Source organism: Nomascus leucogenys, chromosome 17, assembly GCF_006542625.1.
Source record: "Nomascus leucogenys isolate Asia chromosome 17, Asia_NLE_v1, whole genome shotgun sequence".
Classification (NCBI taxonomy): Eukaryota; Metazoa; Chordata; class Mammalia; order Primates; family Hylobatidae; genus Nomascus; species Nomascus leucogenys.
Window position 1 is genome coordinate 33,866,155 of NC_044397.1, and position 27,075 is coordinate 33,893,229.

Here is a 27,075-nt window from a genome sequence, read left to right on the forward strand (position 1 = left end):
CCCAGTTCATCCAAGCCAAAGGCTCTGTATGAGTCAACCCAGGCCTTCCTTGACCGTCGGCCCCTCCATGAAGGCAGTTGTAGCTTTAAGAGGAAAACTCATTACCCAGCTGTTCTATTTCTGCCCACAGCCTTCACCGCTGGGCTGAGGTCATCAGTTTCCCCACAAGGGTAATGGGAGGAAGGCAAATGTCTTAGATGCAGAGCATTCACAGATCCCCCCTGAGGGACCCAGGAGTGCCCAGTCAGGCCCTGGAAGGAGAGGCCAGCTAAGCTCCTGGACCCCTGAGGGCTTCTCTTCTTTTTTAAGGTTTTGCTGACCCAGACCTGTTAGGCAGGTATAAAAGGGGATGGCCAGGCTCAGCCGGGCACCCAGTCTCTTCCAGTGTGGCCTCAGGTAGGAACCTAGGGGGTGCTGGGGAAGATGGGAATGGGGAGGGCTTGCAGTGGAGGAGAACTGCTGGGAGGAGAGTAAAGGTGATGATAAGAGATGAGCTAGGGGGAGGGAGGGGATGAGCATTTTGTGGGCACCTGCCTGCCCCAGGGGCTGCAGACACAGCATCTCATTTAATCCTCCAAGTTGCCCAGTGCGGTGGCTCACGCCTGTAATCCTAGCATTTTGGGAGGCTGAGGCAGGAGGATCTCTTGAGGCCAGGAGTTCAAGACCAGCCTGGGCAACATAGCAAGACACTGTCCCTACAAAAACGTTAAAAATTAGCAGGGCATGGTGGTGTGCACCTGTAGTCTCAGCTCCTTGGGAGACTGAGGTGGGAGGATCACTTGTGCCCAGGAGTTGGAGGCTGCAGTGAGCTATGATCACACCACTGTACTCCAGCCTGGGCCACAGAGTGAGACCCTGTCTCAAAAACAAAACAAAACAAAAACCTCTCCCAAGTGATCTGTGTTGCATGCCCGCTGGATGTACAGTTGAGGGGACCAGTCTGGAGAGCTGCTGGGACTCCCACGTATCCACAAGTGAGACAGGGGAAGCCAGGATTCAAACCCAGATCAGCCTCCTTCCCCTGCACCACCTGCTTTCCTTGGTGCGTGATGCTGGATTCATGGGTTCGATCCCTACTCTGCCCTTCCCTTGATCTGCAAAGCATCATCTTTCCCTCTGAAGACTCTCAGCTTTTGCATTCCATGAGCTACATTGTCCGTATGTTTTGTGGTTCATCATTTTTTTAGGTCGGTCTTGGTTATCAAAGATAGCCGAGAAGAGCCGTTGCCTGGAGAGACAGGAGGATTTTGGATTCAGGGGGGCCTGGAACTGGGGAGTCATTAGCAAGCAGGAGGCTGGTAGCCACTGAAAGGGATGGAACCTGGTGTCAGAGACCTGCATGTCCCTCAGGGCAGCTCCTGGCTGGAGGGGCCTGTGCCCTAAACCACCAGGCCTATGCAACAGCAGTGACACCTTGCTTGCTGTTCATGGCAGAATCATCATTAAAAAACAACAATACAAAGTCCTGGCACAGTGGCTCATACCTGCAAACCCAGCACTTTGGGAGGCCAAGGCAGGTGGATCACTTGAGGTCAGGAGATCAAGACCAGCCTGGCCGACATGGTGAAACCCTGTCTCTACTAAAAATACAAAAATTAGCTGGGCGTGGTGGTGGGTGCCTGTAATCCCAGCTACTCAGGAGGCTGAAGCAGGAGAATTGCTTGAGCCCGGGAGGGGCAGAGGTTGCAGTGAGCTGAGATCACGCCACTGTACTCCAGACTGGGTGACAAGAGTGAAACTCCTTCTCAAAAAAAAAAAAAAAAAAAAAAAAAAATACAAGGGCCTGGCACAGCAGCTTATATGTGCAAATTCAGCACTTTGGGAGGGCGAGGTGGAAGGATTGCTTGAGGCCAGGAGTTCAAGGCTTCAGGGAGCTATGATTGCATCACTGCACTCCAGCCTGGGTGACAGAATGAGACCTTATTCTAAATAATAAATAAATAAAGTCAAGCAGCCTAATTGGTATAAACAAAGGCAACTTTCTTGCCTCCCCTACCCCTATTAGAGCAGTTGAAAAGAAACCCAGTTCTCAGATGTGGGCAGATGTTTTGTGTGACAAGTCGAATGCGTCTTCACCTGACTGCTGGCACGTGCATTTCTTTTTTCTTTTTCTTTTCTTTTCTTTTTTATTTTTAGACAGGGTCTTGCTCTATCACCCAGGCTGGAGCGCAGTGGCACAATCTCCGCTCACTGCAACCTCCACCTCCCAGGTTCAAGCGATTCTCCTACCTCAGCCTCCCAAGTAGCTGGGATTACAGGCGCCCGCCACCACGCCCAGCTAATTTTTGTATTTTTAGTAGAGACGGGGTTTCACCATGTTGACCAGGCTGGTCTCAAACTCCTGACCTCAGGTGATCCCCCCACCTCAGCCTCCCAAAGTGCTGGGATCACAGGCGTGAGCCCCCGCGCCAGGCCACATTTCCTTTTCGTGTGGATTTTGGTCTCATCTCTCTGGTGGTTTCCATCTATGTTAAGCAGAACCAGGGAAACCGGCAACAAAAAGATGATGCAATTGAGCCATCAGGGGCAGCAAATGACAAAAGGAAGTTTACGTAGAGCGATTGTAGCTTCCAGAAAGGGCAAGGGCAAGGCTGGACAAGGCAGCTTAGCTGCCCAGGAACTAGGTCTCCTGGATGCTGGATACAGACTCCTGGATGGTATGGCAGAAGCCAGAACTCCCAGCTCAGTGCTCCCTGATGACAAGGCACAAGAGGGATTAGACAGGAGTTCTTAACCTGGGTTTGGGAGTCTTCAATGGGAAAATTCCATTGTGATTTTTCACTGCCTTTAGCCGAAAGGTATCGTCTTCTCCTCTTTGTAACATGGTCTTATCCATCACAGTCTTATTAACAGTACTTGCAACTTTCTCTGCAGTGGAAGTCAATGTGTTTTGTTTGTTTGTTTGTTTGTTTTTTATTGAGACAGAGTCTCTCTCTGTTGCCCAGGCTGGAGTGCAGTGGCGCAATCTCAGCTCACTGCAAGCTCCGCCTCCTGGGTTCTCGCCATTCTCCTGCCTCAGCCTCGCGAGTAGCTGGGACTACAGGCGCCCGCGACCGCGCCCAGCTAATTTTTTGTATTTTTAGTAGAGACGAGGTTTCCCCGTGTTAGCCAGGATAGTCTCGATCTCCTGACCTCATGATCCACCCGCCTCGGCCTCCCAATGTGCTGGGATTACAGGTGTGAGCCACCACGCCCGGCCAGTCACTGGTATTTTTAAATTTTCTTTTCTTTTCTTGAGACAGGGTCTCGCTCCGTTGCCCAAGCTAGAGTGCAGAGGCACAATCAGAGCTCATTGCAGCCTTGACCTTCCCAGTTCAAGTAATCCTCCTGCCTCAGTTTCCCAAGTAGCTGGAACCACAGGCACACACCACCACACCTGGCTAACTTTCTAATTATTTTTATTTTATTTTATTTTATTTTATTTCATTTTGAGACAGAGTCTCACTCTGACCCCCAGGCTGGAGTGCAGTGGCACAGTCTCGGTTCACTGCAACCTCTGCTTCCAAGGTTGAAGTGATTCTCATGCCTCAGCCTCCCGAGTAGCTGGGACTACAGGCACATACCACCAGGCTCGGCTAATTTTTTTGTATTTTTAGTAGAGATGGGCTTTTGCCATGTTGACCAGGCTGGTCTTGAACTCCTGGCCTCAAGTGATCCACCCATCTCGGCCTCCCAAAATGCTGAGATTACAGGCGTTAGCCACGGCACCCTGCCTAACTTTCTAATTTTTATAGAGACAGGGTCTTGGTACGTTGCTCAGGCTGGTCTTAAACTCCTGGCCTCGAGCAATCCTCCTGCCTCAGCCTCCTAAAGTGCTGGAATTACAGCCGTGAGCCACCTCCACCCAGCCAATCACCGGTATTTTCATATCAAATTACAGTAGTTGCAGACATCTCAAAATATAACTAATTCTTACTGCTGCTCCAAAACTACAGTACTTAGGAGACCTGCTGCTAGATTATGTTATTTGATGCATTTATAAAGAGGCACATCTATGACTAGATCATGCATTTTTACTATTTTATTAATTATATTTTAATGTCATGTGTTTCCTTGGTAATCCTATGTATTTTATTGCTTGAATTTGAAACATTTTGTCCAATAGGACCACAGGTATCACCAGACAACCAAAGGGGTCCCTGGCCCATGAGGGCACAAGACCCCTGCCCACCGCCTCTCCTTTCTTGTTTTCTGTGCAACAGCCGAGATTTGGGGGCTAGGATGGCTGGGGTGGGTGACGCAGAAAAAAAGTTCCAGCCAGAACTCTCTACGCCAGGCCCCATAGGGAGACAAGAGGAGGAGAAAGCGCCTGGCTATGCCTCAGTGGCTTGCCTGTTGTGACTCAGCTTCTTTTGGAAAAACTGGGGGTGTTGGCAGGAGAGGCTGTAGGCGCAGTACAGCAGGGGCCCAGCGCACAATTAGGAGTCCCTCATCTAAAGGCTGAGGCTGTACCCTTGGCCTTGAGAAATGCATTGCTGGCAAAGGGGCTCAGAACCACACCCTCCCTGAACCTTCAAGAAGGTTCTTCATCCCCAAGACGAACTGGGGAGGCCCCTGATTTCTGTCTTTGCTCCCTTGAGCCTCCAGTTCCCCTCCTTCCTGGGGATTCAGTGAAACTGTTTGGAGTTTGGGAATTGAGAGACCCAGACTGTCTTCGTTTTAGGAGAGACAATAATTGACCCAGGCAATCATTTTGTACCCGGGACCTGCTTGACGTCTGGTGAAGCCTGTGGACTCTGCTCAGATTAGTGTTTTTAAATGAATAAAATAGGCCAGGCATGGTGACTCATACCTGTAACCCTAGCACTTTGGGGGGCTGAGGCAGGTGGATCACTTGAGGTCAGGAGTTCAAAACCAGCCTAGCCAACATGGTGAAACCCTGTCTCTACTAAAAATACACACGCAAAAAATAATTAGCCAGGCATGGTGGCGGGCACCTCCCAGCTACTCAGGAGGCTAAGGCAAGAGAATTGCTTGAACCCAGGAGGCAGAGGTTGTAATGAGCCAAGATTGCACCACTGCGCTCCAGCCTGGGCAACAGAAGAAAACGCCGTCTCAAAAAAAAAAAAAAGTAAAAAGTAAAATAAAATACACAGAGCTACAAAGGAAACCAATGGTATTGTAAAACTGGCTGGGTGCGCTGGCTCAAAAACCAGTAATCCCAGCCCTTTGGGAGGCCAAGGTGGGAGAATCGCTTGAGGCCAAGAGTTTGAGATCAGCCTGGGCAACATGGTGAGACCTCATCTCTATAAAACATTTTAAAATTAGTCGAGCATAGTGGCTTATGCCTGTAATCCCAGCATTTTGGGAGGCTGGGGTGGGAAGATTGCTTGAGCCCAGAAGTTGGAGGCTGCAGTGAGCTATGACTGCACCACTGCACTCCAGCCTGGCTGATGGAGTAAGATCCTGCCTCTGAAAAAAAAAAAAAAAAAAATATATATATATATATATAAAACTGATTTGTGACATGGGAGTAAGGCAATAATAAATGTCCTTCTTTATTAATAAATATAAAGAACAGTATCAAACCGAGGGTTTAAAGAGACCATAATTTTAAAGTTAAGATGAAGATAAACAGTATTTTGAGACATCTACAGCCGCCCTAACGAGAAGTGAAGAGCTTTGACTTTTGCTGGGAGCAAACAGAGGCAGTGGTGCTACTGAGGTCTGCAGCCTCTGTTCGTATCAGATAGAAAGTAAAAACCAAGTGGCAATTGTTTTCCTGTCCGATTTCGCAGACCCCGGTTAGAAACCCCTACCTTTAATCTTTCCATGCCCCAGTGTTCTCCTCCATAAAATGGGCTTCCTGATACCTACCTCGCAACCTTAGTGTGATGAACACATAGAGATGACAGATGACAAAGGCAGAAGCATTTGTGTTGTTGGGGAAGGTACCTAACTGTGAGAATTATACTAGCTTAGTTCATTTTTAAAAATAATTTCAACTATTATATTTTAGATTCAGGCAGTATACCTGCAGGTTTGTTATGTAGGAATAGTGACTGACACTGGGATTTGGGATCCAAATGATCCCATCACACAGGTGGTGAGTAGAGCATCAATAGGTCATTCTTCAATCCTTGCCTCCCTCCCGCTCTCCCCCATCTAGTAGTACCCAGTGTCTATTGTTTCTATCTGTATGTCTGTCTGTACCCAATATTTAGCTCCCACTTATAAGTGAAAATATGTGGTATTTGGTTTTCTGTTTCTATGTTAATTCACTTAGAATAATGGCCTCCAGCTGCATCCATGTTGCTGCAAAGGATGTGATTTCATTCTTTTTTGTGGCTACATAGTATTCCATGGTGTATATGTACCACATTTTCTTTCTGTTTTTTAGCTTTTTTTTTTTTAAGACAGGATCTCACTCTTCACCTAAGCTGGGGTGCAGTGGTACAATCACCGCTTCCTGCAGCCTTGACCTCCCCAGCTCAAGTGATCCTCCTGCCTTAGCCCTGAGGGTAGCTAGGACTACAGGCACACATCACCATGCCCAGCTAATTTTTAAATGTTTTTGTAGACATGGGGCCTTGCTATATTGCCCAGGCTGGTTTCAAACTCCTGGGCTCAAGCTGTCCTTCCACCTTGGCTTCCCAAAGTGCTGGGATTATAGGTGTGAGCCACTGTACCTGGCCTGTACCACATCTTCTTTATCTAATCCACAACTGATGGCCACCTAGGTTGATTCCATGTCTTTGCCATTGTGAATAACGCTGCAATGAACAACGGGTGCATGTGTCTTTTTGGTAGGATGACTTACTTTTCCCTTTGGGTATATACCCAGGAATAGTATGGCTGGGTTGAATAATAGTTCTAAGTTCTTTGAGAAATCTCCAAACTGCTTTCTATAGTGGCTGAACAATTAGCTTCTTTCTTATTCTTGGTTAGGAAAGCCTAATAGCACCAAGACAGACAAGGTGACATGAGAGAAGCAAGCCTCTGTCTTTCTCGGGACATTGGCTGCAGCCTGTCCACCAGCCTCAGCAGCTTGTCCCTGCTTCCCCCCACAGCACCCAGGGAAGTCCTGGTTCCTGCCCTCAGCTCCTTCCTGCTCCTTCCTCAACCAAGCCGCCATGCCTGGTGGGTACAAAGGGGAGTGTGGGGATGATGTGGACCCTATGCCTTTCCTGGCACCTCCCGAAAAGGAGAGGATTGAAGCCATGAACAAGCCCTATGACATTAAGAGGTCCTGCTGGGTCAAAGATGAGAAGGAAGGCTTCGTCGCTGGGGAGATCCAGTCTGAACAGGGTGACCAAGTCACTGTGAAGACGGTCACCAACCAGGTGAGTGGGGCACGATTTCCAGCATGAAACCAAGTGGCAGGCACCCAGGCCTTTTCTAGGCATGCTCCCACCCAGAAGGCAGGGTGGCAGAAAGAGCAGGTGCCTCCGAGTCCCATGTGCTGGGGTCAAATCCAGACTCACCTACACTCAAGCTGTGTGGCCGTGGGCAAGATGCATTCCCTCTCTGAGCTATATCACAATAGAGATTCCGAGACAGATCACATGAAAGCACTTCATAGACTCTAAGACAGTACCATGCGTAAGGGATGATCGTGAGAGTTACTTATCTTTGATATCTCAAACAGCTCTCAAGTGGAAGCTATTTTCTAAGCATGAGAGTGAGCATGTCACCATCAGCAGTGTCACTGTGTGCCATGGCCCCTGGTGGCATGAGGAGCATGAGAGAGGACACAGAACACCCTGGCTCACTGGGTGACCTCTTCAGCTGCATGAGAACAGATGGTGGTTTCCAGGTCCCTTGGAGCATGGCGGTGGTGTGCTGGATGTGATGGCTTCTGATGGCTTTTAACGGGTTGCAAGGACCCAACCTGGCTTGTGATGGCTTGCAGGGACTCAACGGCTTACCATGGCTAGCAAGGACCCAACCTGGCTTCTCATGGATTGCAGGGATCCAGCCTGGCTTTTGATGGTTTGCAAGGACCCCAACACTAAACAATGAGGGATTTTACAGCCAGTTGTTAAACCTTGGGTAGCTTGCCATCAGCCATGATGGACGTATTTACACCATGGAAATGGGAACATGCTGTAAATCAGGGATGCTTCTCCCCAGACAGCTGGTTTACCAACCCACCCTTCTCTCTGCTGGCCCACACTACATCTGACTGTGAGATATGACTTGAGAGAGTGGATAGAAATTTTGGTTTATTAGGCTGGGTGTGGTGGCTCACGCCTATAATCCCAGCACTTTGGGAGACCGAGACAGGAGGATTACTTGGGCTCAGGAGTTTGAGACCAGCCTGGGCAACTTGGTGAGACCCTATCTTTATTTTTTAAAAATAAGAACAATTTTTATTAGAATTTTTAAAATTTGGTTTATTTTAAATGGGTAAGGGCAGAGGTCTCTTGTATTCTTGGCAGACCCCTGGTGAGGCACTTGACACTTTGTTTAATCCTTTCGGCAATCTTATGTGGTAGGATTTATTGGCCCTATTTTGCAGAGAAGGAAAAATGAGGATCAAGGGCACTTTAGGTGACCTGTGCACGTTGCAAAAATAGCAAATGATGAACTGGGATTCAAACCCATTGTATCTGGCTCATATGCCCATGCCCCTTCTATGTCACCATTCCATCTCTCCGTGGTGGGCTGCCAAGAGGGAGGCACGAGCCATCGCACCCGGCCACTTTTCCATTTAAGAAAAAGGACATTACCCTGATCCCTCCAAACCGCCTTTAAGGATAAAATTGAAAGCAAGCGAGCAAAGAAGACAAAAAAAAAAAAAAAAAAAAAAAAAAAAAAAAAAAGCCACAGAGCAATGAGTGTTCAGCAATAAATATGTTAGCACCTGTGAGTGTTCAGCAATAAATATGTTAGCACCTGCGAGGTCCATTCCTGGTTAATTTCTTGATTAAAAGAAGTCAGAGGCCAGGCACCGCGGCTCAAGCCTGTAATCCCAGCACTTTGGGAGGCTGATACAGGCAGATCGCTTGAGGCTAGGTGTTTGAGACCAGCTGGGCAACATAACGAGGCCCCATTTCTACAAAAAATTAGCCAGGTGTGGTGGTGCATCCCTGTAGTCCCAGTTACTTAGGAGGCTGAGCCAGGAGGATCGCTTGAGCCCAGGAAGTTGAGGCTGCAGTGAGCTAGGATTGCACTGCTGCACTCCAGCCTGGGTGACAGAGAGAAACCTTGTCTCAAAAAAAAAGGAAGCCAGAGACCTCAGTGATCAGAACTGGCAACAGCTGTATTTTTCTCTGCGCCTGGCTTCGAGAGGAGCAGTGGTAAAAAGATGAGGCTACAGTTGGGTGGAAATGGATTTGAACGAAAGTCAAGCTTAATTCCCAGGAGAAACAGTTTTCAGAGAGGAGAGTGCTGCAGTGTCGTGAGAAATGATGGATGATGATAGTGGAGCCCCAGGGTGCATCCTTGGATGCACATTTAAGGACAACACAATTTCCTTGAGTATCTGCAGCAGACAGGGCTGGCCAGCCGGGTTTGGGACAGAAAAGATGGAGCCTGTGGCGCTGGCTTCCCTGGCTCCTAAAATACACGCCAAGTTCTCCATTCCTCTGATGAAAGCGAAGTGTCTGCACGTGGACGAGGACCAGAGATCTGGAAACCCCTGGAAATGAATTCAGAATAAAACCCAGCTTGAGGCCAGGCATGGTGGCTCATGACTGTAATCCCAGCACTTTGGGAGGCCGAGGAGGGCGGATCACCTGAGGTCAGGAGTTTGAGACCAGCCTGGCCAACATGGTGAAACCCCATCTCCACCAAAAATACAAAAATTAGTCAGGTATGGTGGCCTGCGCCTCTAATCCCAGCTACATGGGAGGCTGAGGCAGGAGAATTGCTTGAACCCAGGAGGTGGAGGTTGCAGTGAGTTGAGATCATGCCACTGCACTCCAGCATAAGTGACAGAGTGAGACTATCTCAAAAAAACAAAAACAAACAAAAAACAGCTTGATTTACTAAGGGTGTGGTAACCATTACAGGGAAGGGGGCGTAGATTTTCCAGAACTGTCAAGATTTGAAATTATCTGCCTGTTTTTCTCATATATTAAGTCCCAGAAATCCTAGTACGGATTCAGGCCTCACATCTAAGGCTGAAAAGATATTTGTTTTCTAGATCGTATGTCTTCAGCTTTGATCCCAGATGCTGGAGATCTTAAGAGATTCTTAAGAGCTGGCACTAGTTTTTGTTTTTTTGTTTTGTTTTGTTTTTTCTTGCTCTATCACCCAGTCTGGAGTGCAGTGGCATGATCTCTGCTCACTGCAACCCCTGCCCCCTGGGTTCAAGTGATTCTTCTGCCTCAGCCTCCCAAGTAGCTAGGATTACAAGTGTGCGCTACCACACCCAGCTAATTTTTGTATTTTTAGTAGAGACAGGGTTTCGCCATTTTGGCCAGGCTGGTCTTGAACTCCTGACCTCAAGTGATCCACCCACCTCAGCCTCCTAAAGTGCTGGGATTACAGGCGTGAGCCACCGCACCCAACCTAGTTTTCATTTATAGATGAAGAAATTGGGGTGCAGCATGGGGAAGAGATCTGCCCACATGGCATGGGCGTGAACACACCTACTGATGAACACTCTTCGCTGTTTTCTTTTTTTTCTTCTTTTCTTGCTTGCTTTCAATTTTATCTTTGAAGGTGGCTTGGAGGGAGCAGGGGAATGTCTTTTTTTCAAGTGGAACAGTGGCTACATGTAGTGGCTCACACCGTAACACTTTTGGGGGCCAAGATGGGAGGATCATTGGAGGCCAAGAGTTCAAGACCAGCATGGGCAACATAGCAAGACCTTATCTCTAGAAAAAAATTTAAAAATTAGCCAGGCGTGGTGGTGTGCACCTGTAGTCCCAGCTACTCGGGAGGCTGAGGCAGGAGGATGGCTTGAGCCCAAGAGATCGAAGCTGCAGTGAGCTATGATTGTACCACTGTACTCCAGCCTGGGCAACAGAGCAAGATTATGTCTCAAAAAATTAAATTAAATTAAAAATTTTAAAATGGAAGTTTGGCTGGTCTGAAGGTAGTGAGTTATCTCAATTGATTGTTCATGGTCAGTTACAGATCAAAATCCTTGTTCCACTCTTCCCCCCACCCTTCTCATTACTGCACTTAGTCTTTTTTTTAAAAAAAGAGAGAAATGGAAAAGCTCATTGCTATTTCAAAATCACTGCTAACTCTCAAGGCAGAGAGCCAAGAGTCACATCTCTGCAAAGTGTCCATGGGATCAAAGAGTAAGCTCTGATCATCTATCAGGATGGATTTGGCTGGAAGAGAAGCACAGCCCAGAGGTTCTCTGTAACATAGGGAGGGAACGTCATAGTTTATAAGTTATTTTTACATGGTTCCACTTAAGTTCGTATAATTCTCCCAGCAACCTGCCAAGGAGGCTACTGTCATCTCAACTTCAGAGAGGAGGCAGTTGAAGCTGCATTGGCCTCAGAAGTGCCTCCCTATCCCAGGACACACAGGGGGACCAGGACTTGGGTCCACTGGATGCTCCACTCCATCTCCTTCTGGGACTCCAGAAGGTGTGTGGTGACCTGGGCCAGATGCCCCATGCCTGGGACAGCACTATTTCCTCATGTCTGTGCTGCTGTGTCTTGACATCCCCAGACACTCACTGTGAAGAAGGATGATATCCAGCAGATGAACCCACCCAAATTCTACCAGGCCAGCGACATGGCAGACATGACCTTCCTGAATGAGGCCAGTGTCCTAGACAATCTGCGCCAACGCTACACCAACATGAGGATCTATGTGAGTGCCGGGGATGGGGTGAGTGGGGGGAGGAAGGAGTGGCTGCAGATCTTCTGCTCTTCTTTTGATGAGGAGGGGGGTGGCTACTCCACCCTCCCCTGCTCCCAGTACACATTATGACTTAGACAAAGGCACAGGGACCACGTTTCTGACATGTTAGAATTTCCACTCAAAGCCTTTGGCATCTCAGTAATGGCACCATCTCCACGAGCAGCTGAAACACCTTTTGCTGAGGCTGTCACCTGAAAATCTTCCTCCTCATATTACTCCCCTCTTCCTCAAACTCTCAAATCAAAACATCATTTTTCCCCTAGTGACTTCATGTGCCATTATTAGAAGTCCATCCATCCATCTATCCATTCATCCATCTATCCATTCATTCATCCATCCATCCAAACATCCATCCATCCAAACATTCATCCATCCAAACATTTATCCATCCAAACATCCATCCATCCATCCAAATATCTACCCATCCATCCAAACATCTATCCATCAACCCAAACATCCATTCATCCATCCGTCCATCCATCCAGCCACCCATCCATCCATCCATCCAAACATTTATCCATCAATCCATTCATCCATCTATCCAAACATCCATACATACATACATCCAAACATCTATCCATCAGTCCAAACATCCAAACATTCATCCACCTATCCAAACATCCATCCATCCATCTATCAACCAAACATCCATCCATCCATCCACTCATCCACCCATCCACTCATCCACCCATCCAAACATCCAAATATCCATCCATCCATTCAATTATTAATCAAAACACTCATCCACCCATCCATCCAACAAACATTGAGGAAATGTGATTTAACTGTAGCCTGAGGCACTTAAGAAGGACAACCAACTGCATCCTTGAAGAAGTTCAGTTTCACTTTGTCTGACATGATGACCAGAGTGAGTTACAATCAGTCCCCTGACTGTCTTGGAAATCTTAAGACAGAAAGATGATTTCCTGAAGGTGTTATAGCTTAACTCCCAAAATGGGTTGTCTAAGGACGTGTTGGTGTTTGCCTCTCTAGATGTCTTTATTTAAAAGGAAAGAGGCTTATCTGGTAGGAATAGGTGAGGTGCAGCCTGATTCCCAGGCCAGGAGCTGCCAGGGGTTCCCCTTCCCTGGGTCTATGGTTGTAGTCAAGAGGGCTTCTGGGACCCCAGATTCATCCTCCTTTAATACTACTACTGTGATTCTAGATTCAGGCCCCAGCAGTACCATAGCCCCAGGTGTTGCTGGAAGGTCTCTGAAAAGCTCTTGAAGATATTTGCTAGGTCTGGAGGTTAGCAGGGCATCCTTGGACCCCAGGTCTAGAAAGAGCCACACCCACCCCCGGCTGAACCTAGAGCCTGGGCTGAGAATGTCAAGGTGCAGGCTCAAAGGTCAAGCTCAGGACCAGGGCTTACCTGGGGCTGCTCTGCCCACAAGCCCTTGTTCCTCCTGGGTGACCACATCATGACTTTGGGCCAAGGGACTGCAGGCTTTGTGGAGTATAGCCTGAGAGACCAGGGCAGGGAGTCCCCTCCTACATTAAAGCACCTCGATAGAGCCACTAATGCAACAACTCTAGCTGGCAAGGGCTGCTCCCGTGATCCCAGCTGCTTCTCTCTCAATTCCTCCTGACCACAGCAGGGAGGTAACTGGCTTCCAGGATGCTGTCTGCCCCCACCCCTCAGCTGAGACAGGCTGGAGGGGAAGAGTGACTCTGTGGCTGGCGTCCCAGGATGAGACACTGTGTGTCATACTCTCAGCTGTTCCACTGGGTTTCCTTCATCGTCTCTTTGCCTTTTTTCCTGTGGATCAGTTTGTACTTAATAAGTTTCCTTTTGAAAATTCAACATATCCAAGTTATGCTAAGGAGAAGCTGGTGGCAGGGAGAGGGGTGGATAGGGAGCAGTTATTCTTACTTGGTTCAAAATGGAAGAGTTTAAAGTTGAACTGAAACCAAGTACTTGGTGGAGGCTTTAGAGGTCAATGTGACTGTCCAGCAAGGAGAAGGGAAATTTAAGATTCATAGATTTGGCCATTTCCTGTCTTCACTTATTCTTCCTGCTCTTAATTTATTTAATGATGTCATTGGTTTTTCTGGGGTTTGTTTGTTTGTTTGTTTGAGATGGAGTCTTGCTCTATCGCCCAGGCTGGAGTGCAGTGGCATAGTCTCAGCTCATTGCGACCTCCGTTTCCTGGGTTCAAGCGATTCTCCTGCCTCAGCCTCCTGAGTCCTGAGATTACAAACATGCGCTACCACACCCAGCTAATTTTTGTATTTTTAGTAGAGACAGGGTTTCACCATGGTAGTCACGCTGGTCTCGAACTCCTGACCTCGTGATCCACCCACCTCAGCCTCCCAAAGTGCTGGGATTACAGGCGTAAGCCACTGCGCCTGGCCTTTCTGTTCTTTTGTTTTAAACAGGGTGATTTCTTACAAAATCGCAATCTTGGAGTGAAAAGAAAGTTGGGGTCTCTTTTTAAGAGTAGGTCAAGGCTGGGCACAGTTTCTCATGCCTGTAATCCCAGCACTTTGGGAGGCCAATGTGGGTGGATTGTTTGAGAACAGGAGTTCATGAGAAGCCTGAGCAACATGGCAAGACTCCCGTCCCTACAAAAACAATTTTTTAATTATCCAGGCTTAGTGGGCACATGCCCGTAGTCCCAGCTACTTGGGATGTTGAGGTGGAAGAATCGCTTGAGCCCAGGAGGTCAAGGCTGCAGTGAGCTATGATCGCACCATTGCACTCCAGCCTGAGAGACAGAGCAAGGCTCTGTCTCTAAAAAAAAAAAAAGAAAAGAAAAAGGAAAGAAAAAAAGAGAAAGAAAGAAAAAAACAGGTGGTCAAACCTAGCTGCCAAAAGTAGGGAACTGCATCCACACAGTGAAGATTCCACAGCTTTTGAATCACCCCAGAAATCTCTCAATAGACTCTCAAGAAAAGCCAGATATATTAAGTGGCAAAAGCAAGATATAAAACAGTGCTATAGGCTGGGCACAGTGGCTCACACCTGTGATCCTAGCACTTTGGGAGGCCGAGGTGGGTGGATCCCTTGAGGTCAGGAGTTTGTGCAGCCTGGCCAATATGGTGAAACCCCATCTCTACTAAAAATACAAAAATTAGCCGGGCATGGTGGCATGCACCTGTAGTCTCAGCTACTCAAGAGGCTGAGGCAGGAGAATCACTTGAATCCGGGAGGCAGAGGTTGCAGTGAACCGAGATGACACCATTGCACTCCAGCGTGAGTGACAGAGTGAGACTCCATCCACAAAATATATATAAATTTAAAAAACCATGGAAGGGAGTAAAAGAAACTAGTCCAGCATTTACCTGTGGTGAGGGTAGGGGTGGGCATGGAGCAAGTGGAGGGACTTTTGCAGTATATATGTTACCACAGTGACAGTGTTACCTATTCAAATACAGATGGACCCCAACTTACAATGGTTCAAGTTAATGATTTCCGACTTTATGGTGGGGAAAAGCAATACACATTCAATGCCCTCCTCGATTTATGATCAAACCCATCGTATGTTGAAAATATCATAAATCGACTTCCAATACGATATTTTCAACCTATGATGGGTTTATCTAGATGTGACCCCATCCTAAGCTGAGGAGTGTCTGTAATTAAACCAAAAGAAAACAAAAACAAATATATATTAAAGAGAAGCCTCATTTAGCTTAATGAATACAGACTCAGATAGTCATAAGATTTTGCCTCCAGAAGGCTGGGTTTTGTTGTTTTTGTTGTTTTTGAGACGGAGTCTCACTCTGTCGCCCAGGTTGGAGTACGGTGGCACGATCTTGGCTCACTGCAACCTCTGCCTCCCAGGTTCAAGCGATTCTCCTGCCTCAGCCTTCCAAGTAGCTGGGATTACAGGCGTGCACCACCACGCCCGGCTAATTGTTTCGTATTTTTGGTAAGACAGGGTTTCACCATGTTGGTCAGGCTGGTCTCCAACTCCTGACCTCAGGTGATCCACCCGCCTCGGCCTCCCAGAGTGTTGGGATTACAGGCGTAAGCCACCACACCTGGCAGAAAGCTTGCCTTCTTCACAGCTTGCTCTATGATAAGCTGGGGCCTGAAGGGAACTCCGCTGGGGGAAGAGGGTACCAGGAGGAAAAATGAGCTGACCATCTTCCCTCCCTCCCACCAGACCTACTCGGGCTTGTTCTGCGTGACGGTCAACCCCTACAAGTGGCTGCCCATCTATGGGGCCCGTGTGGCTAACATGTACAAGGGCAAGAAGCGCACAGAGATGCCGCCTCACCTCTTCTCCATCTCTGACAACGCCTACCACGACATGCTCATGGGTGCGTCAGGGTGGGCTCTGCTGGGGCAGGGGTGGCGGGAGACAAGCCTTCCTTTGCCATTGCGGCTCCAGATGCATTAAGACCTTGTGATACCTGATCCTAACCCTGACCCTGCACTACCAGTTGAAGTTCTTTGCTAAATTTTGAGCAGCAGCTGCTGCTACCAGGTGCCAGGGCTCAGTGAGTGTGCTCGGCACTGGCTAGGCACCAGCCCTACCTCATACCCTATCTCATTTAAGTTTCACAAACCCGTGGGATGCCAAGGTAAGTAGGTAAGTAACTTGCTCAGAGCTCAATACTCTTAACCATCACCTCTATGATCTTTGCTGCATGTTATAGTGATTCCTCTAAGTGATTTTTTTCTTTATTTTGAGATGGAGTTTCGCTCTTGTCGCCCAAGCCAGAGTGCAATGGTGCAATAGCTCACTGCAACCTCCACCTCCCAGGTTCAGGCGATTCTCCTGCCTCAGCCTCCCAAGTAGCTGGGATTACAGGCATGTGCCACCACACCCAGCTAATTTTTGTATTATTAGTAGAGATGGGGTTTCATCATGTTGGCCAGGCTGGTCCTGAACTCCTGACCTCAGGTGATCCACCGATCTTGGCCTCCCAAAGTGCTGGCTTTACAGGCGTGAGCCAATGTGCCCAGTCATGATTTTTTTTTAAGAGACGGGGTCTTTGTTGCCCAGGCTGGAGTGCAGTGGTGCAATCTTAGCTCACTGCAGTCTAGAACTTCTGGGCTCAAGCAGTCCTCCTGCTTCAGCTTCCTGAGTAGCTGAGACTATAGGAATGCATCACTATGCCCAGCTAATTTCTTAATGTTTTGTGGAGACAGGGTTTCACCATCTTGCCCAGGCAGGTCTTAAACTCCTGGGCTCCAGCCTCAGCTTCCCCAAATGCTGGGATTACAGGCATGAGTCATGCTGTCCAGCCCTCTGTGATTTTTGTCCTCATTTCTCTTTATGTTGCTTAGGACTGGGTAACTTTATGGCCACTGCAGGCTGGTAGAAAGAGTGGCTGATAAATTCCTGATCCTTTCTGCAAGGGTGTACACTGCAGGGATGGGCACGTGGCCACAGATCCCACAGGATCCTGAATTTTGGCCTCCAAGTGTAGCCAAGGCCACGATCTAAGCCGGGTGGAATTTGGGGAAGTGCTGACTGGCTGGGGCATTGTCGAATGCCTAATTTCTAAATGTTTCCTAATTACACCTTCCTGTTTCTTGTTTTCTTCCCTACAGATCGTGAAAATCAGTCTATGCTAATCACGTAAGTGTCTCTTCCATCTCTCAGTCTATACACATATAATTAGATCTGTGTCTTACACATATAATTAAGCCTTCTTAGAATTAATTGCGGGACTTTGTTTGGAACTCTGCAGCAGTGAGTGGGCTTCAGGGCGGGTGAGGCTGCACATGCTAAACTGATGGGGTGGCTTCCCTGTCCCCAGGACCTCCCCAGCTGCCTGTCTGTCCTAGCTAGGGGGCAAAATGCGAACAGAAATGTGTACCTTTGAGGCCAGGTGTGGTGGCTCACACCTGTAATCCCAGGGCTTTGGGAGGCTGAGGCAGGAGGATTGCTTGAACCCAGGAGTTTGAGACCAGCCTGGGCAACATAGTGAGACCCCATCTCTACAAAAAATTAGCCAGGTGTGGTGGTGCACACCTGTAGTCTCAGCTACTCAGGAGGCTAAGGCAGGAGGATTGCTTGAGCCCAGGAGGTTGAGGCTGCAGTGAGCTATGATCACACCACTGCACTCCAGCCTGGATGACAGAGCAAGACCCTCTCTCAAAAAAAAAAAAAAAAAAAGAAAAGTGCTTTTTTTTTTTTGAGATGGAGTCTTGCTCTGTCACCCATGCTGGAGTGCAGCCTCCGCCTCCTGGGTTCAAGCGATTCTGCTGCCTCAGCCTCCTGAGTAGCTGGGATTACAGGCACATGCCACCATGCCTGGCTACTTTTTGTATTTTTAATAGAGACGGGGCTTCACCATGTTGGCCAGGCTGGTCTCGAACTCCTGACCTCAGGTGATCCTCCCAACTTGGCCTCCCAAAGTGCTAGGATTACAGGCATGAGCCACTGTGCCCGGTTAATTTTTGTATTTTTAGTAGAAACGGGGTCTTGCCATGTTGGCCAGGCTGGTCTTGCTCCTTTTCTCTGCAGCTGACCACCCCTCTTCCTGCTTCTCTTGTCCACTCTTTTTTTCCACCTACAGTGGAGAATCTGGTGCTGGTAAGACTGAGAACACGAAGAAGGTCATCCAGTACTTTGCCAACATTGGAGGAAGTGGCAAACAGACCACAGATAAGAAGGTAGAGCCGACCGGGTGGGCCCATATTTCCCGTCTTCAGGCTTCTGTGACACACACAGTGGCGGCCATTCAGTCCTCACAGCTGTTCACACCTTAGGGCCATTTTACAGATGAAGAGACTGAGGCTTAGAGAGAAGTGACTTGGGTGGGGTCACACAGGGAGAAGGTGGCTATAGATCAAGGTCTCCTCCCCAAGGACTTGCTCTGCTGCCCCAGGCCATGTCTGCCTCCAGAAGGACAGGTAGCAGAGCCCCTTGTTCTTGGCAGAGGAGAAACGGGAAAGTTTGCTGCCTGTTAAGTGGCCTCTGCAGGCCCTGGCTGCCCAAGGGGCACAAAGAGCCTTAGCTGGGCAGCCAGCTAAGGCAGCTGTAAAAGGCTGACAGCGGCCAGGCGAAGTGGCTCATGCCTATAATCCCAGTACTCTGGGAGGCTGAGGTGGGAGGGTCACTTGAGTCCAGGAGTTCAAGACAAACCTGGGCAACATAGCAAGACACCATCTCTACAAAAAACTTTAAAAATTAGCTGGGAGTGGTGGCATGTGCCTATAGTCCCAGCTACTCAGGAGGCTGAAGTTGGGGGATCACTTGAGCCCAGGAGTTGGAGGCTGCAGTGAGCCGAGATCCTGCCACTACACTCCAGCCTGGGCAACAGAACAAAACTGTCTCAAAAAAGGGGTGGGGGGATATGTAGGGAGGGATTTCAGACTTGCTCAGGGGGCTCTCTGCCAACAGCAAAGTGAGGAAACAGTAGCTAGGGATCAAGTCCAAGTGGCTGCCCATGTCCCCAGGTGCCCCTCCCAGTGTCACGGAGCCACAGAGGGACAGACACTGTCAGGCAGTGGCCCTCATCCCAGGTTACTACATGTAGCCCCTCTGGCCCTGATTTTCTGGCCGCCCCAAGGCCATTCTCCTCCTGGGTTCCCAGCACATGAGCCACTGTCATTTGCAAGCCCAGTCCCTCAGCCCTGGGCTCCCAGGCAGCAGCCAACTGGTCAACTGACTTTGGGTTTCTTTCTGCGTCAGGGGTCTCTGGAGGATCAAGTCATCCAGGCAAACCCCGTGCTGGAGGCCTTCGGGAACGCCAAGACCACCAGGAACAACAACTCCTCTCGCTTTGTAAGTGTGGGGACCGCATGAGAGGCCCCCTGGGTGGTGGGACAGGTGTCACGACCCCGCCCCAGGTAAAGAAATTGAGGCTGGTTTAAATTAGGGTGAAAGGGGTGGGGCAAGTGAAGACATCCCCTTCCCAGAGAAGGTGAAGGCACAGCAATCAGAATCAAATCGGCAATGAGGAAAAACTACTTCAAAAGACAAATAATCCCTCGTGGAATTCAGATCAAGGTTTGAAGACTCTTCCTAGCCAGTCCAATTGGCCTCAACACCAAGAACTACAAATTGCAAATTTAACAGGTCATTTTGTATCAAAAGATCAATTATGAAGCATCTAGAATTTTTCAACTGTATGAAAACATTCTCTGGGTTCTGCAGAGACCCAGACAGAGTTAACTTTTTTTTGTTTTGATTTTTTTCCCCTCAGAAATTGGTTTTCTTTGATGTACCCAAGTGTTAGTGTTACATTTCTCAATAAAGAAAAAAAAAATCTCCATTAGCATAAAAGAAGGAGGCTGGGCACAGTGGCACACTCCTGTAATCCCAGCACTTTGGGAAGCCAAGGCAGGAGGATCCCTTGAGCCCAGGAGTTTGAGACCAGCCTCGGCAACAGAGCGAGACCACCCCCCATCTCTATAAACAATAAAAATTAGCTGGGCATGGCCATGCATGCCTGTAGTCCCAGCTACTTAGCAGGCTAAGGTGGGAGGATCACCTGAGCCCAGGAAGTCAAGGTTGCAGTGAGCCGAGATTATGCCACTGCACTCCAGCCTGGGCAACAGAGTAAGACCCCCTATCTCAGGGGGGATAAAAAGCATCTAATCAGCAAACAGAACCCTCTTTAGTATTAATATTTAAGTCAAGCAGCTTTGATGCAGAACCTTGGCAACAGTGATGGTGGAGGGGCTGGGAGATCACCGGGGGAGACAGATTCACAGCAGCGAGAAGCTGCAACCTCCTTCCAGGCTGGAGGGACATAAGAGAGGTGCTGTCCTAGGGTGCTAGTGGGTTCTTAAACCACTGCAGCTGTCTGGCGGGAGCTGTAGTCACAGAGGCACCCAGCACCACCTGAGATGCCAACTAGAGAGGAGCAATGCCCTGGCCTCGTCTCCCTCACTCCCGGGTCTCCTCTGGGGCTTCCCATTGGCAGAGCCCAGTGAGCTTGCACAGAGCCTGGGAAAACAGGGCTGGCAGGGGGGTGAGGGGAGGAACAGAGGTGAGTATACACAGGCCAAGGAGCAGCCGAGGTAGAGAGAGAGAGTCCTGTTTCCGGGAGAATTTATTGATAGCTCTATCGTGCAAGCCAGAGAGAAGAATGACATGGAAGGCTCCCGATAAAGAGGCATGGGAGGTGCTCCAAATTCCCATGGTGCCTGGTCTCTGTGCAGAATTCCAAAAGGTAGCAGCCCTCCTGCTGGGACTTCTCTCCCCTACAAATGCCCCAAACCACAGACCCTCGATTTAGCTCTGAGACCTGTCTGTGTGTTTTTCTCTGTCTATCTTCGTGGGAAATCCGATACTCCAATAGAGCCAGGTTACATCCCCGCAGGCTCCGATCAGCAACCCTTGGCCAACTCTGGGCCACTTACTGCTCTAAAGCTGTGGACGACCTCCCTCCTGATCCCTCCCCTCTCTTCCCTGCTCAGGGCAAGTTCATCCGAATCCACTTTGGAACCACAGGGAAGCTGGCTGGAGCCGACATCGAGAGCTGTAAGTCAGGCCCTCCTTGGAGGGTTTGTCTGGGCAGCTACATAATCTGTGAGGCCTGGTGCAACATGAAAATGAAGGGCTTTTCTTAAAAAATATTAAGAATTTCAGGCCGGGTGAGGTGGCTTATGCCTGTAATCCTAGCACTTTGGGAGGCCGAGGTCGGGGGGGTCGCTTGAGCCTAGGAGTTCAAGACCAGCCTGGGCAACATAGTAAGATCCCATCTCTACAAAAAATGTGAAAAATTAGCCTGGCATGGTGGTACATGCCTGTAATCCCAGCTACTCAGGAGACTAAGGTAAATGGATCGCTTGAGCCCAGGAGTTAGAGGCTGCAGTGAGCTTTAAGGAGAGAGGATTCCTGCTTTGAACCTGGGAGGCGGAGGTTGCAGTGAGCCAAGATCACTCCATTGCACTCCAGCCTGGGCAACAGAGCAAGACTCCATCTCAAAAAAATAAATAAATAAAAATAAGTGAATAAATAAATAATCACACCACTGCACTCCAGCCTGGGTAACGGAGCAAGATCCTGTCTCTAAAAATAATAATAATAATAATAATAATAATAATAATAATAAAGGAATTTCAAAACAGCAACAGAGGAGCATTAAGCCAAGTGGGAGGTCCTTCTGATTGCAGCCTGTTGGTGCCCAGGAGGCTGGCCCCATTCCCAGGACTCCCCCCGTGGCAGTCAGGTCCCCAGAGGCTACGTGTCTGGGAAGAGCGAAGCGTGGGGCTCACCACTGGTGACTGTTCTGGGCTTTATGGAGACGAGATTCCTGCTTTGTATGGAGCCCTGAACTCCAGGGAAACAGCTGTGTACTCACCAGGATCTTCACTTCTTTTTCAGATCTCTTAGAGAAATCTCGTGTCATCTCACAGCAAGCAGCCGAGAGAAGCTACCACATCTTCTACCAGATCCTCTCAAACAAAAAGCCTGAACTTGTTGGTAAAGACCTTTATGTCTATCCACCTGCCCCGACCTTGCTTTTCTTCCTTTCCATAAGGAAAGAATTTCCATGTGCAAGGAGTCTTGTGTCACTCCTAGGGTTCTGTGATAATGTCTTCAGTTTAAAGTGATATGAATGGGGCTGGGTGCGGTGGCTCACGCCTGTAACCCCAGGACTTTGGGAGGCAGAGGCAGGTGGATCACCTGAGGTCAGGAGTTCAGGACCAGCCTGGCCAACATGGTGAAACCCTGTCTCTACAAAAATACAAAAAAATCAGCCAGGCATGATGGCAGGTGCCTGTAATCCCAGCTACTCGGGAGGCTGACACAGGAGAATCAGTTGAACCTGGGAGGTGGAGGTTGCAGTGAGCCAAGATCACTCCATTGCACTGCAGCCTGGGCAACAGAGCAAGACTCTGTCTGAAGAAAAAAAAAAGAAAAGTCATGTGAATGTGTTACAGGGAACTTTCTCAAAGTTATATTTGCACATCTCATCCTCATAGTAGCCAGATGAGGACCACTGTGGGCCCATTTCACAGATGAAGCTTTGAGTACCTGCAAAATCTGGGATATAAAACTGGGATGTGAGGCTTTAAACCCTTTATGTCTGCAACCTGCTGCCTCTGAGCCTGATACTCGGACACCACCACAGGGGTCAGCCCAAGACCATGATCAGCTCTGCCAGTGCTTGCATGCACAGTCCCAGCAGGCTCTCCTCTTGGCAGACACAGCCCACACCAGGCACACAGCTCAGAAAGTGGAGTACACTCACCCACTCAACTGGATGCCCTTGTGCAGGCACCAACATGCTCAACTGTCCACGGCAGACCTGCCCCGACATAAAGTGGGAGGAGGGATGAAGACTCAGTCTTACACACACACACCTCCTAACCCAGCCAGAAATAAGGGCATTGAGTAGCATTCCCCACCCACAGGTGGGCTTTATTTGTTTGGACAAAGTATACTTTTAAATTAACAGCATTTTGAAACTGGGAGACTTCACATAAAAAATGCAATTTCCAGCCAGGTGCAGTGGCTCATATCTGTAATCCCAGCACTTTGGGAGGTGAAGGGAGTAGGATCGCTTGAGCCCAGGAGTTTGAGACCAGCCTGGGCAACTTAGCAAGACCCTGTCTCTAAAAAAACTAAAAAATGGCTGGGTGCAATGGCTCACACATGTAATCCCAGTACTTTGGGAGGCTGAGGCAGGCAGATCACCTGAAGTCAGGAGTTCGAAACCAGCCTGGCCAACATGGCGAAACCCCATCTCTACTAAAAATACAAAAATTAGCTAGGTGTGGTGGGCACCTGTAATCCCAGCTACTTAGGAGGCTGAGGTGCGAGAATTGCTTGAACCCAGGAGGCAGAGGTTGCAGTGGGCCGAGATTGCGCCATCACACTCCAGCCTGGGTGACAGAGCGAGACTCTGTCTCAAAAAATTTTTTTAAATAAATAAATAACAAAAATTAGCCAGGTGTGGTGGTGCCTGTGGTCTCAGCCACTCAGGAGGCTGAGGCAGGCAGATCACTTAAGCCCAGGAGTTCAAGGCTGCAGTGAGCTATGATTGTGCCACCGTACTCCAGCCTGGGTGACAGAGCCAGACCCTGTTGAAAGAAAGAGAGAGAGAGAAAGAGGAAGGAAGGAAAGAAGGAAGGAAGGGAGGGAGGGAGGGAGGAGGGAGGGAGGGAGGGAGGAGAGGTTAGAGATGGCAGAGAAGAAAACCACATATCACCAAGGGTTAACCTGCTTTGCTATTCTTGGCAGAGAGTTTGCTGCTGGTCCCCAACCCTAAGGAATACCACTGGGTGAGCCAAGGTGTCACCACTGTGGACAACATGGATGACAAGGAGGAGCTGCAGATCACAGACGTGAGTGGGCGGGCAGAGCTGGCACAGGATGGGGAGAAGCCTTGGGACTCTGCATGCACGGCCACTAGAACTGGGGTGGCAGTGGGGACAGGAGCCCACTTAAAGCTGCCAGACAGCCGCCCAGATCTTCCCTGGAGATTTCTGGGGTTGCAATCAGCATTTTATTCCAAGCCCATTTTAGCAAGCCAAGTTTCTCTTTGCAGAGTCGAACTAGAATTCCATGGGGACTTCAGGGGCCATCAACCCCATGCAAGTTTTCCTCCTCCCCAGCCCAGCTGGAAGTGACTCTGTCACAACACACTCTCTGGCTCCTCTTATGACACTAAGCACTCATGACTCCTATTAGGATTATTTGTGTACTAGGTTCTCTCTCCTCTTGGACAACAGAATCGATTCCTGATTTATCTTTGCCTTCCCCTCACCTAGTACCTGGCATGAAGCCTTAACAATAATAATAGTGCCAGGCACAGTAGCTTACACCTATAATCCCAGTGCTTTGGAAGGCTGAGGCAGGAGAAATGTTTGAGTCCAGGAGTTTGAGACCAGCCTAGGCAACATACTAAGATCCTGTCTCTGAAAAAAAAAAAAAAATTTAAATTTAAAAATTACTTGGGTGCGGTGACATGCACCTGTTATGATAACCAGCTACTCAGAAGGCTAAAGTGGGAGGATCGCTTGAGCCCAGGAGTTCTAGGCTACAATCAGCCATGATCATGCCACCGCACTCTAGCCTGGGCAACAAAGTAAGACCCTATCTCAAAAAATAAAATAAAATAAAATAACTAGCCGGGCATGGTGGCCCGCAGCTGTAATCTCAGCACTTTGGGAGGCCAAGGCAGGGGGATCACTTGAGGTCAGGAGTTCAAGACCAGCCTGACCAACATGGTGAAACCCCGTCTGTACTAAAAATACAAAAAATTAGCCAGGCATGGTGGCGCATGCCTGTAATCTCAGCTACTCGGGAGGCTGAGGAAGGAGAATCACTTGAACCCAAGAGGTGGAGGTTGCAGTGAGCGGAGATTGTGCCACTGCACTCCAGCCTGGGCGACAGAGGGAGGACTCCGTCTATAGATAGATAGATAAATAAATAAGTAAATAAATAAATAAACAAAATTAGCCAGGTGTGGTGGCACGCACCTGTTATCCCAGATACTTGGGAGGCTAAAGTGGGAGGATCACTTGAGCCCAGGAGTTCTAGGCTGCAGTGAGCCATGATCGTGCCACTGCACTCTACCCTGGGCAAAAAAGTAAGACCCTATCTCAAAAAATAAAATAACAATAATAATACCTCCCTTTCTTGAGCTGGGGAGGAGGAAAACATACCTCCCTTACTATGTGCCAAGCACTGGACTAAACATTGTCACATCATTCTGATCTACCCTTATCATCATCATTTTGCAGATGACGAAACAGAAGCCAGAGAGGTTACTGCAAATAAATAAAATGACTATATTGCAGAACATCTGATCTGGGCCCCTTGGAGGAAAACAGAACTCTCCCTGTTCAGGGGGTGTCTAACTCCAGCGTCCATGCCCTGCCGCAGTGGCCCTTTGGCGTGGCCCCACTGTGGCCGTCCCATGGCCTCCACTATGTGGAATGAGAGGCCAGGAGTCACATGACTTTGTCTCTCTGTTGCTTTGCAGGAAGCCTTTGACGTGCTGGGCTTCAGCGCCGAGGAGAAGACGGCCGTGTATAAGCTGACGGGAGGTATCATGCACTTTGGGAACATGAAGTTCAAGCAGAAGCCCAGAGAGGAGCAAGCTGAAGTGGACACCACTGAGGGTGGGTGCTGGGGCTGGGGCTGCTCGGGGACAAGGTGGCCAGTGCGGGGAGTTCCCTGCTTTCCAGGGCTTTGTGACCATTTCAGGGACATGCCAGCTCTATGTGGCTGCAAACCATGCATGTTGAGACATTGATATTTTCAGAAAGGCACAACCGAGTCAAGACATAATTTTGGTTTTTTGTTGTCGTTGTTGTTTTCATTTGTATTTATTTTTTGAGACAGGGTCTTGGTTTGTTGCCTAGGTGGGAGCGCAGTGGTGCAGTCACTCAATCATGGCTCACTGCAGCCTCAACCTTGTAGGCTCAAATGATCCTCCTGCCTCAAACCTCCTCAGTAGCTGGGACTACAATGCACGCCACCACGCCTGGCTAATTTTTTAATTTTTTGTAGAAACGGGGTCTTGCTATGTTGCCCAGGCTGGTCTCAAAACTCCTGGCCTCAAGTGATCCTCCTACCTTAACCTCCCAAAGTGCTGGAATCACAGGCATGAGCCACTGTGCCCAGCTGCCACCTGATCTTGAGCAAGTGTAGAAACTACCACATCTTTGTTTTCTCATTGGCAAAATGGGATCTCCTCCACCCTCCCTTTCACCCCCTCCGTGAACCACAATAAATGTTGCCAGGTTTCTCCCGGGGATGACATCTTCCTTGCACTCACTTGCTTTTTCCGTCTCTACTCAGTGGCTGACAAAGTCGCCCATCTCATGGGTCTCAACTCTGGTGAACTGCAGAAGGGCATCACCAGGCCCCGGGTCAAAGTCGGCAATGAGTTTGTACAAAAAGGCCAGAACATGGAACAGTGCCAAAACTCCATTGGGGCTCTGGGCAAGGCTGTCTATGACAAGATGTTCAAGTGGTTGGTGGCCAGGATTAACAAGACCTTGGACACCAAGATGCAGAGGCAGTTCTTCATTGGAGTGCTGGACATCGCTGGCTTTGAGATCTTTGAGGTGTGCCTGGCCTTGCATTTGGTTTTTGCTTTGGGGTGGCTGTCCTCCTTATATAAGCTACTTTTTTGCTTATATAAGTTATAAAGTTCTCTTGTTTCTCACCTTGGACCTGGGGCAGACCAATCTCGGTTTGCCACTGGATCTCTGACTTTTGGACTCCAGAAATTTTCAGCTTCATTTGTATGGTGCCAAGTCATAAAGAATGGTGTGAACTTTAAGGATGGGATGAGTGGTGTGCTGAAGCCAGCCTGTACTGGCTAACAAGAGCTGATTGTGAAATTTTCAGGAATTTTGTGAGCCAGTTGACATCACGTTGATAGCTTGAAATTAGCCATGGCTTGAATATTTACACCATGGAT

The 27,075-nt window shown here is 48.8% G+C and overlaps 1 protein-coding gene across 1 annotated transcript in view; it reads left to right on the plus strand.

The window, feature by feature from the left end:
- Positions 1–7,073: 7,073 nt before the first annotated feature.
- LOC100583677 (myosin-16) overlaps positions 7,074–27,075 on the plus strand; it is a 67,910-nt gene continuing 47,908 nt past the window's right edge. The window contains exons 1-11 of the mRNA XM_030796921.1: positions 7,074–7,283; positions 11,581–11,724; positions 15,888–16,044; positions 17,285–17,312; positions 18,256–18,352; positions 19,374–19,466; positions 21,107–21,170; positions 22,017–22,115; positions 23,880–23,987; positions 25,631–25,765; positions 26,448–26,716. Coding sequence (XP_030652781.1) covers positions 7,074–7,283; positions 11,581–11,724; positions 15,888–16,044; positions 17,285–17,312; positions 18,256–18,352; positions 19,374–19,466; positions 21,107–21,170; positions 22,017–22,115; positions 23,880–23,987; positions 25,631–25,765; positions 26,448–26,716 — 1,404 coding nt within the window. The remainder of the gene's footprint in view (positions 7,284–11,580; positions 11,725–15,887; positions 16,045–17,284; positions 17,313–18,255; positions 18,353–19,373; positions 19,467–21,106; positions 21,171–22,016; positions 22,116–23,879; positions 23,988–25,630; positions 25,766–26,447; positions 26,717–27,075) is intronic.